Genomic DNA, 12333 nt, shown 5'->3' on the forward strand with positions numbered 1-12333 from the left:
TAAATAATTAAAACGAAATTTGCATATTAATTAATTGCAATTAATCGCAAGATTTTGAGAAAAAAGGAGCGAGGGATGAGGCCTAGTTGCCCTCCAATTTTTTGATTACTTAAAAAAGCAACTAGAACTTTAAATTTTTTAAAAACGTTTTCATTGGTAAAAAGTATACGTAACTTACGAATTAATTTACGTAACAAACTTCTATATTCGTATGTTTTCATTGCGTGTATGAAGGGGTTCAACCCTCGTCGATACCTCGCTCTTTACCCAAAAGCTTAAATTGTGTCCCAATTCCTTAAGAATGACCTCTGAATCACAAAGATCGTAGAATAAATAGTAGAAATTACCAAAAATAATTTAGCGTAAAGAGTGAGGTATAACGAGGAGGTAAACCCCTCAGCCCCTCCCACGGGGACTGTGGGGGAGTAAGTCGTTCTTAAAGACATAGTTATTAGGTTTTTCGACTATGCTGAATAAAATGGCTATCCCATAATTTTGATCCGGCGAGTTTTGGGAAAAAATAAGCGTGGGAGGGGCCTAGGTGCCCTCCAATTTTTTTGTTCACTTAAAAAGGGCACTAGCACTTTTAGTTTCGGCTAAAATGTGCCCTCCCGCGACATTCTAGGACCACTCAGTCGATACGATCGCCCCTGAAAAAAACAAAACAAAAAACAAACAAATAAACACGCATCCGTGATCTGTCTTGTGGCAAAAAATGCGGAATTCCACATTTTTATAGATAGGAGCTTGAAACCTCTACAACAAGGTTCTCTGATACGCTGAATCTGATGGTGTGATTTTCGTTAAGATTGTATGACTTTTAGGGGGGTGTTTTCCCCTATTTTCTGAAATGAGGCAAATTTTCTCAGGCTTGTAACTTTTGATGGGTATAACTGACCTTGATGAAACTTATATATTTAAAATCAGCATCAAAATGCGATTCTTTTGATGTAACTATTGGTATAAAAATTTCATTTTTTAGAGTTTCGGTTACTATTGAGCCGGGTCGCTCCTTACTACAGTTCGTTACCACAAACTGTTTGATTAAAAAACACTAGTTATATTTTGCTCGTAATTCTTGCTTCAAACTAGAAATTTCGGCAGACATTTGGAGATTCAGCAGAAATCAGCAGATCAGAGATCAGATTTAGTCCAACTTTTATTTAACTTACTGTATTTACTGACATGTTCCTGTCGTAATGGATTACAGTCTTGAATAGGATGGGTTGGGTACAGACGGTTGGAGCTGTTCCGGTGTTGAGACACGGTTTGGGGTTTCCCCTCCTTCATAAGTGTCTTTCTCCGTTCCTATCCCCGACAGAGAAATCCTGCTTGCGTGGCCTCATAGTGACTCAGGGTGGACCTTTGGAGAGTTCTCCCAACCAAAATTTTGACTGATAATAGGACTGCAGGGTGACCTTGAGGAGTGGCTCCCTTGAGGAAATTATTGTCTAGTAAACGACTAAGCATTTGCATTAGATTCTGACCAATGACTAATTCTTCTGGGTTTGATCTGTTTTGGTGGGCTTTTTAAGGCTGAAAAATCCCTTCTTAGCCAAATTATCCAGTATGGGCTGCCTCCCCGTAGTAGCATAATATTTGTAGGTATGGATGTATATTGAGTCGGAGGTAATAGGGTTGAGATTATGTGTACAGCATATCGACATTTGTTCATAGAAGAGCATCACCTAGTGTGGAAAACCATGTTGTGACTTAAATGGGCCCCGGATTGCAAAATTAGCTGAGAAATTACAAAATTATTATATAGAAAAATTTTTTCTATATAATATAGAAAAATATATAGAAATATATATGAATATATAAATATTTTATATAGAAAAATTGAGAAACAGAAAATTAGCTGATACAGATTTTATTTACTTAGGCAGGGATAATGGGGTGCATAGGCAGGGAGTAGGACTCACGATGAATAAGGAAGCTGTGAAGTCTTTTTTAGGTTGGATAGGTATTAATAATTGAATGCTAGTTGCTTCTTCTTGACTGAAAAGTACAGGGTATAGTCATAGATGCCCCTGTAAGAACCGGCTGATGGAGATTGTAGTAAATCAGATGAAATTTACTTACAGCTACAGGAATAAATATATAGGATACAAGGTATGGTTAGACATGGTGTTTTTATTAGGAGATTTTAACGCCCAGATTGCTAGAAATAGGGATAGATGGTATCCTAGACTAGTCAAATTATGGGTATGAAATGAAAACAGTAATGGTTTTAGACTACTGCACTTTTTTATGTAAGACAATCTAGTTATAACCGAGACAGTATTTGGCATAAAATTGCCCATAAGTTAACTTTGTATTCACATGATGGCAAGACAGCTAATCTTATTGATTATTTTATTGTAAACCGAAGACTACCAGAATTGACATAAGATACTAGGGTATGTAAGAATGTTTATATTGACGTTAAAAGTAGAGATCATCAGTGTCTAGGGTTAATTTAAAGCTAAAATTTAGGAAGGCTAACTACCTTCTGATAAGTTAAGACGTTGGTGGACTCCAAGATGTTAATTTGAGAGAGACTTTCTAGGAACAACTGAATACTAAACTGGAGGGCTTAAAATTTCATAAGATAGAAAATGAATGGAAATATTTTAGGAAAATTATTTGTAAAGTCACTGATGGTGTATTAGGAAGAAAGTTAGAAACGCAGAAAGGAATTTTAGTGAAAATACTTTACGTTTAATAGAGAGGAGAAGGGGCTTGTACAAGAATTATTTGAGTGATTGATCCCGTGAAAATAAGAGGAAAGTAAAAAAAAAAAAAAGTGGAGAAAGCATTAGAGTATGCATTAGGGAGGTGTGAACTGGAGGTCATGGATACAATTGCCGAAGATCTGGAAGATGCAGCCAAATTGAGAGGGATTATTCAACCTTGAGTTATCCCAGTTAAACATAAGAACAGGGCTACAGTTAGTGAGGTGGAAAGAGTTAAAGAGAGACAGGCAGAAAATTTTGAGAATGTGCTAAACCGTGATAGAGTCACAGGAAAAGATATACAAAAGAATGAAAAAGTTTGTGACACTTTGGGTGTGATGGAAGATTTATTTTGGGAGGAAGAATTAGTACTAAGACAGTACTAAGAGGATTGTGTGGATGATAAAGGATGATAGTGTGGTAAATGAGTTTTTTTTAAATATGGTTCTTGTGAGGCTAGAGATAAGTTCCTGAAGATGATGAACATGATTTATGAAAAAGAAGAAGCACCTAGCGATTTTATGAAAATTCTAATTAAACCCCTCCATAAAAACGGTGATAAGAGTAAGTGTGGTAATTATAGGGGCATTAGCCTGGTTTCTATAGGAATTAAAGTACTTAGATAAGCTGTAGATAAAAATTAAAAACAAGAACCGTGCGGTTTTAGGAAGCGTAGATGATGTATTGACAAAATGTTCACTCTTAGATTGATAATTGACAAGTACCCGAGTCATCAGACAGCTTTAGTCCTCAGTTTTGTTAATTATGAGCAAGCGTTTGATTCATGTGATAGAAGAGCTTTAGCGAAGGTCTTATCCTTGTATGGTATATCAGACCAATGTAGTTAAGTGATTAGTGCTATGTTCTAGAATAACATTGCTACGGCTAGGGTGAAAAATTAGGCTAGTTGCCCGTTTCGTAATAAATCAGGAATAAAACAAGAGTTGCGTTCTATCCCTGTTTATATGGATTATTTCGAGGGGTTTTGCCTTAAGGAGCACAACAAAGGCAATGGGAGAACAAGGAATCAAATGGGGAAATAAAACTCCCCTAGGATTAGATTATACTAATGAGCATCCTGGATGAAATGTCAGTAAAATGAAAGAGCTTTTTAGAGGTTTTGCGAGTACAGGATGTAAGAATAGGTTTGAAAGTTAGTGTCAAGAGTACTAAGTCGCTAAAATTAGGAATAAATGAACGTGAAAAGGTTATGTTGGGCAACGAGAAGATTGATCAAGTGGACAGCATCACTTAACTAGGTGGTATTATTAGACAGTGGGTACAGTGAAGATGTTAAAAGTATATTTAGTGAAGGCCCAAGATGTTTTTTCACAGTTGGAAAAAGTTTGGAAGATTAGGAAGATAAGTCCAAAATTAGAATATAGGAAGCTACAGTGATTACAGTGGTCAAGCATGGTTCTGAAGCACGAGCACCCCGAAAAACGGAAGAGGAGTTGCTAGATGCGTCCCAGAGAAATTTCCCACGCATCGTTTTTGGTAGCCGACTGACTGACTGTATCCTAAATTGCAAGCTCTACAAAACGAGATTCAATCCCACTTTCTAGGGTCATGATGAGAGAAAGAATGAGATGGCTAAACATGCTCCGTAGATGAAGTATCACATATTGCAAAATGTTGTCTTTGCATGCTAACCGTCTACGGGCAAATGAAAAGAGGGTTGTCCCCGAATAGGTGGGGGGAGGAGAATTTCGTAAGGAAAGATTTAAGGGAGATGGGAACTTTTTGGGAGGGTGTAAAGAGGGAGGCTTTAAATAGAAGTGGACAGAGGAGGAGCATGCGTAACTGTGTTGGCCTCGGGCAGCTTGGTGCTCCAGTGAGTTGTTAGTAATAGTAGTAATAGTTGTTAGTAGTTGTAGTAGAGGTATAATAAATTTATAATTTATTTCTTGTGATTTAACATATGCTTAATGCATGTATTGTAAATGTGAAAGAACTTGTCAGTTTAATGTCATTGTCAATTTCTGATTAATTGCTTATTTGTTGTTCCTTCAAACTAGAAATTACAAACATTCCTGCAGTCGGGGGAGTATAGACAAGAATTATTCTTTTTTATGCACGGCTGGTTAGAAGGAACCCCTTCTTAATTGTTAAAACGATTGTTAAACATACATTGTTGTATAACATATTTTGTTGAAACCATACATGAAAATACACAAGTTCTCAAATATATGGACCCAAAAATGCAATCTTTTTTAAGCATACAATACCCCCTAAGAGATTGTCAAGTAATTATAGATTGCGCAAATAAAATGCGTCCGGTCCACCTGTCAAGGTATGACCCCATCTCACTATTTAATTAAATTGGAGCTATGTTCAACTTAGTCAAAATTGTTGGGGCTAGCTAAAACACAGGGCTTGTATAGTTAGTGTCGAACAAATTATTTCCGTTCTCGTAGAGATTGCTCCAAGCACAATTTCAGCAAACTAGTCCAAATTTAACGCATTTACTACATAAGCAGCTTGAAACGGGAAGCCAGAAAATCTCCCCTGCGGGGAATCCAGTCAAGTATTACCATCAGTTTTGCTTTTACTAAGATTTAAATGGGAAAATTTCTCATTTTCCTCTTTTGATATATTTTTAACGTATTCTTGTTTCCCAGGGAGGGGTAGGGGCATAACCCCTCTGGACCTTTCCTGTGGTGCTCGTCTGTAGTTTATAATTTCATTATAGTTGAATTCCAAATTAAAATAGCGTAAGGTACACCTAGGCTTAGAAATGGAAAAAACAAAACAAAAAAAAACACTAACCAGCTGGTGTCACCTGTCGTTTGGTATCACCAAACATACGCTTGAGAAGAGAAATTTCTCCAGTCTCTTTTTCATAGCCATTCATCGATAAGGCGTAAACAACATCTTTCCGATTTTTCCTTCTCAGTTCCAACAAGTAATTGAGCCACGACATGCACAGGTTTAAAGGAGAAGGAGTTGTTGACGTTCTGTGCATCGACCGAATTAGTTTCGCCAGTCCATATTTCCACTCGATATCAGACTGGGCCTAAAATGAAGAATTTTTATTCTTAATTGAATAAATTCAAATCAAAAGACACAAGTGATAGAAGTCAAGGCCATATCTAGGGGGAGAGGGTTAGGGCGTTTGAACCTCCCTCGAAAATTTTTGTTCGACTCGTAAAAACGTAGGAAAAAGGCATATGAATAAATATTTGATGTGGTATTAAGTTTCTGTAGCTCCGCCCCCGGAAAACTAATCCCTCAAACAAAAATCCTGGTTACAGCTTTGATAGGAATAACCTTAGTTATTTCAATAGTTATTTTTTATTATTTTTTATCATTTCATGCTTGTCAAATTTTAATTCTTTAGTTTTTTTATTTAGTGCTTACACATTTTCCAATGACTTGATTAGATCATGTCATAATTTTAATTATTTATCATTTTAGATAACTTCAGTAATTATCAAACAGTTTGCAGTGACAAGATTTAAGTAAGGAGCTGCTCGGACATATAGTAGTCAAAACTCTAAAAAAAGAACTTTTAGTTATTTCTTAATATTTCTAAGTATTTTTATTATATTATTTTTTACTAATTCTTTAATATAATCTTTTTAGCATTTACTATTTATTATTTCAATATATTCCAATTATTTTATTAGCTCTTGTTGTTATTTTAATTATCTAATGTTTCTAACAGCTTCGCTAATTATTTCTCCAAAGAATTAAATTGACTCTCAATTTTTCTTTTACGCCAAGGTTTGACTTTCTTTGATGCTGATATTTTTTTTTTGTTTACTGGACCAATTTTTCATACACCAGTTAATGCTCCTAGACGTTTTTCCAGAAAAACTGCCTACGGACTGTTTTGTGTACCCGACTGACTGACCGTATTTCAAACAATAGGCTGTGTGAAAAGTGTGTTTCAGTCCCACTTTTTAGGGCTGTAATGTGAGAAAGGTCGAGAATGCTATGGCACGTTCTGCGGATGACAGATTGCCGAAGATTGTCCATTTTGGTCAACCGTCTAGGGCTAAACGGAAAACAAGTCGTCCTTGGTTGAGGTGGAGTGTGTTGTAAGGAAAGATTTAAGGGAAATGGGAACTTACTTGGGGGGTGTAAAGAGGGAGGCATTGTATAGGTTGGGATGGGGGAGGAGCGTGCGTAGCTTTATTGGCCTCAGGCGTCTTGGTGCTGTCATGAGTTGTTAGTAGTATTAAAAGTAATGCTCTGAAGTACACAATGTTTTCATGCCTTGATTCCTTTTCTCATTTACGCTAACGCTTGACAGAAACAGATAAATATTTTGCAGAGAATGAGAAACTTATAGGGGGGGAAAATTGGTGTCAGTATCATAAATAAAAAAAAAACACCAAGGCTACTTAGCGTTTTTAGACTTTGTCTCAGCAAAAAACGGTGCATACTAGCCTTTTGAGTACTATAAAATATAGAAGAAAATCTATGAATTAGAATTACGTCTCCATAAGGCTTCCCAGTTCATCGTCGATTAACCGATTTATCCAGCCAAGATTTTCCCAAGCCATCTTAGGCCTGTTGTTTGCAGACTGGCTTTGATTTTAAATATAATCTATACAAATTAAAATTCTGGGTTAATTATCCCTCACAGAAAGAGATTCAGTGTTAAACCTATTCCATTGCAAATTAGGGCTCTTTGATGCTTTGAAGAATTACCCAATTTCGTCCATTACACGTTTTTTTTTGTTTGTGCGGCCAAACTATTCAGGATTGATCGGGGCGGTCTTGCCTTAACATGTAACATCATTTTATGACCGTATTATGCGATATGCATGTATTATGTCATGAATGTGGGACGGGGCTCAAGGCTCAGTACCTCACTTCTGAAATCCTAAATTTTCCTGAATTTATGGGCATTTTCGGATAAGAGATCCGAGTAAATTACAGAAAAGTAAAAGCCAACACCCCCTTCCCAGAAATCTTAGAAAACACAATAACATCTCCTGTTTTGTGTCTAAGTTAAAGATAGCCAGATATCTTAAATTTACATCCTTTTAAATTTTAAATTTTGTATTTTTAATCGAATGTGGCAGAGTTATCTTTTTAAAATTCAGGATGGACAGTCCCTAAAACTATTCTAGTATGCCGGCTTGGGAAACATTTAAAATCAGCTCAAAAGAAGTCTTAATGAAATAACTGACAGCATTCGAAGTTTCCTGTCGTGCAAACAGCCTTGACTGAAAGTTGCGGACACAGGATGCACATCATTTATGATGTGCGTTAGACAGTGTTTTGCTTAACAATTAGAAAAAGATTATAGGTTTCCTTTGCTTTCAAGTAGCCTCTGGTTAGCTATTCAAACAGTTGACACATCTAAGATCCCCTATCAATTTTTACCAGAGTTTCCTCGGACTGCAATTTTTCCCTGTGATGGGGGAAAACGTTATAATGGGCTCTTTGTCTATAAAACTTTCAGTCAACATTGAGACTTGCAAAATGGCATTTTTGGTATCGAACGTCCTTAATCTTACGAAGCATCCAATTTTCTTTGAATCTTCCACATTTCTTTTTAATAAAGTAACTACACACTAAGCTATATGTGATGCAAGTAGTTTTTTTCTTCCCATGTTAAATCGTCAAAGATTTTACTCTTACAAGTTTCCCAAAATCTTTGATACAGATATATGCATTTAATGCATCATTTTATGTTAAATGAAACTGGTTTGTTCATAGAGTAGTAGTGGAAAAACAAAATTTCAAATTATAGAGCTCATGATATCTTTGAAATGTTTTTAGCCATGTGTTTGGCTCATGATGTTTTTGGCTGAGATCTACAAAAATACTACCTAATTTGTTTATGCATAAGAGCTGCTATAGATGAGTGTTTTTAAAGTAAATATTTATTTCACTTCATTTTAGAACTAAAGGAAAAGCCAACAGGAACAAACTTACCTGAATTCGTTGATATGTATCACTCATCATAGCAATAAGCATATTGATGAGAACGACTGTGGTAACAAGCATATACATACCAAAAACAATCTAGAAAAAGAAAAAGTTGTAAACAAGAGACACACCACAAAGTAAAAATGTGACGAATTTAGCTTGAGGGATAAGTCTAATAAAAAATGGTTAAATTTACGTTGTTTTTTTTAACTCTGATGTTGGCGTTACTTTTTTATTACACTAATGTTAAAGTACCGAGGCAATATTTAATTTTTGAACATGAAAGAATAGGGTCTTTCTTCAAATAAAGCCTTTTAGAAAGGATTTTTCTCTTTTGATAGTCATTGAGTGTGCAAGGGAGTTGAACTTTTTTCACTGATTGAACTGATTTTCAAATCAATTTAACTTTTTTCTATGAACTGACTTCAGTAAAACAGGTTCAGTAAAACAATATATCTAGGTCGAATTGGGGTAGCTTGCTGCTGAAACTTGCGTTTATCTTTATGTTTTAATCCTCTGGTCCAGTAAATTTGATAATTAGATCTGATGAAAAATATTTTGGCTTTAGGAAAAAAACGCCTAATACATATTACTTAAATGAATCCTGCTTGATGCTATTTATAACTTTGATGCAATCAAACATTTCGTGGTAACGAACTGTAGTAAGGAGTGACCCGGCTCAATAGTAACCGAAACTCTAAAAAACGACTTCAATCATGCTTGTAGCAATTGCTGAAACTTAATAAGGAGCAAACCACAGCCCATAGTAACCGGAACACCGCAACCCAGAGTAGGTGGGGCTCAATAACACGGTTTTAAAGAAAAGTGGTTTGTGACAAATATTGCCAAAGTAACACTATTATGTAAATAGGAAGATTCATTCAAATTCAATAGAATAGTCATTTTTAATTACAGAAAGAACATGTTAAGAATGTTCCAATATCTTAGAACCCAACTAAACTGACGCCAAATTGAAACTCTATTGAAACTGAATTTCCGAAAACCCTTGACTGGATTTTTAGCATCTTGAATAACGGAGTCTCATTCTTGAGTCTCATTCTTGCATAGGTAGCACTGATGCCTTCCTTTTTTCCCGGGAGCAAGCAAATAGGGCCAACAGTCAATATTCTGAGAACGCTCATTTGCACGGGAATGGAAATATATAGTACAGTCTTTATGTAACGAAAAAAATTGTGCTGCGACAAAGTGTTGTTTTCTGGCTTTTTATGCCACAGAATATTACTTTTGGCCAAAGTAGAGTCAAATACCAGAAAACACAAATCCTCAGGTATTAGATCAATTTTGATGGTCTAAAATAATCAGAAGGAAGTGTTTTTGAGGGAAATGGTATTTCAGTACGGGTGGCACAAAATAGCACTTTGCTTAAAGCAAAAAAAAACTTTGCAATAAAAATAAGATGTCGTTTTTGGAGCAAACAATTCCTTAAGTAGCCTACAGAAAATAAAAATAAATTACAAGGCTCCTAGCAGTCTTTTATCGGTCATGATAACGATAAATTTTAGTATACAATTTAAATACTCTAGAAAATTCGAGCAAGCTCAGTTCTATTTAAGCTTCGGCTTTGCCCTTTACTTTTATATTTTTTTTTACAGCTAGTCTGGTACTGTTCCTATAACACCTTAATGGTTACTTTTCTGGGAACCATATTCTTTGGGAACTTAATTTGATGATTAATTTTATTTTGTTTGCATTAAATAACTTATATCTGCTTAAAAATTATCTTGAACCAAATAAGTTCTTTTAATACTTATCTATAGAGGAATGTCAGTACATTTATACCAGAACACACATTTACAAAATGACCAATTTACAAGTTTATCAAAACTCATTTTTACCAGTACATTTTTACCCGAACATAATGGGAAAGTATTTTTTAAGCGCATTATTTCAAGCCGGAGAAACTGATTCTAAATCTCTAGAAATCAGCTAAACTTTCTTCCAAATGAAGATATTTACTTATCGTGGTAATGTGAAACCTGGTTGTCAGAGGGAGTCTGAGACTCCTGTCTGAGCCCAAGTTTTAGATATTCCACGGCTTAACATTCATGTTCCTTTTTAAAAGTTTAATTTTGCGACAAAAATACAGCAGGAGCTTGCAGTGAAAGGACAAGATAGTTATGTCATAGAAATCATTAGTTTTAGATCTATCCATTCATCCACCCAGAATTATTGTGCTGCACACTTTTATATATAATAGTCACACTTTTTTTTTTTTAAAGAATCATCTAAACTTGCTTAAAAGGGTGGAAAAATTTCCTATTTAAGGATTTTTAAATATAAGATTTCACATATTTTTAAGCCTAAAAATAAGCAAATCACTACATCTCTAGATCTCTAGATAAAACTAGAGCTCAACAATCGAATGGTTGCAAAACTATTATCTCACGATGAAACATTATAACCGTAGGAATATGGAAAAGTATCGCGACAGAGCTGGCAGAGGACACCTAAGCCTTAAAGAGTTATTTCCTGTGATTCAAGTTTGTGTTTCATGATCTAACTTCCTTTGAATACTTTTAGAGAAGAAAATCTCAGATCACAATACACAATTTAGTGTCATAATAGGAGAAGTATAAGTGAATAAAGATCAGTATTTGGATGTGCCAATTACTTCACATGCTCTATTTTTCATTTGACTCACACAAAGTAAAAACATTTGGGTTACATAGTGCAGAGTACCAATATTAGCTCATGTAACAAGGTTTTGTGTTAGCAAAAAGTTGGCAAAGGTTTTAATTTTTGCCAGTTTTATTTTTGTATGACTTCTGATTTTTGGCCCATGCCCTATCCCTGAAATGTGATTTTACAACTTGCCGAAATAGTTCTTGAAAAAGTTGTTATTTCATTAGCATTTAGCCAGGTCATCTTTAAATTCTTTTTGAATTCGAATATTTTAAGCATGTTTAAATGTCAGTGAGCAGGAATATTCTCTGCTAGATATAATCTCACAAGAACCTGAAGTTCAATTTTAGTTCTAGAAATTCGGTATTTTAGCGCATGTCGACCAGTTTCATTGTATGATTTTCTCAGTCCATTTTTACCTACTGTGCTTGCTTATAACGGTGAAACTAAATATTAAATGACAGGTCATGCATGGTAACCTGGTTAAGTATAAAAAATACAAGCAGTTTTTTTCAAATAAAACTAAATATCTTAAACTTTAATTATCTTAAAACTTAATATCCTGATAATAGCTATTTTTACAAAGTGAGGCGGAGGCTTTAACTTTCTCAACACCCATACTGTGCACTACCTACTGTATTCCTTCATGTAAGATATGCATAGCTGGTGTGTAACTTTGTGATCCTCAATAGCCATCAGTTTTAAGAATCTTTTACTCTGAATTTTGGCGTTCCGTTTTCCCCTTCGCATTGGTTTCCATAAGGTTCAGTAATCCTCCGTAAGATGTTATGTTAATGTGCCGGTAAATCGGAACGCAATAGCACAGCTTTGACGGGAGAAGTCAATTACTCCGTAAACTATCTGTGATAAAAGTTAATGTTTTATGGATTGCATGCATGTTAGGGAAGATGGGTTACCGCACGTAAGTATGGCTGTGGGGACTGGAAGCCTGTATAAATAGCCTATTAAGTTTCTCAGAACATTCACTCGATAGCACTTCCATCCTGTTTGTGCCAAAATTGCTGCTTTATGGGGCAAAATGTTAAAAATAGGTATTTTACTGCTGCGTCAGTCATATCTTTGA

At 35.2% G+C, this 12333-nt stretch overlaps 1 protein-coding gene across 1 annotated transcript in view; it reads right to left on the reverse strand.

The window, feature by feature from the left end:
• LOC136035049 (uncharacterized) overlaps window positions 1-12333 on the reverse strand; it is a 262359-nt gene that overhangs the window by 1645 nt on the left and 248381 nt on the right. The window contains exons 35-36 of the mRNA XM_065716648.1: window positions 8613-8702; window positions 5487-5733 (exon numbers count right to left, since the gene is read on the reverse strand). Coding sequence (XP_065572720.1) covers window positions 5487-5733; window positions 8613-8702 — 337 coding nt within the window. The remainder of the gene's footprint in view (window positions 1-5486; window positions 5734-8612; window positions 8703-12333) is intronic.

Source organism: Artemia franciscana, chromosome 2, assembly GCF_032884065.1.
Source record: "Artemia franciscana chromosome 2, ASM3288406v1, whole genome shotgun sequence".
Lineage (NCBI taxonomy): Eukaryota > Metazoa > Arthropoda > Branchiopoda > Anostraca > Artemiidae > Artemia > Artemia franciscana.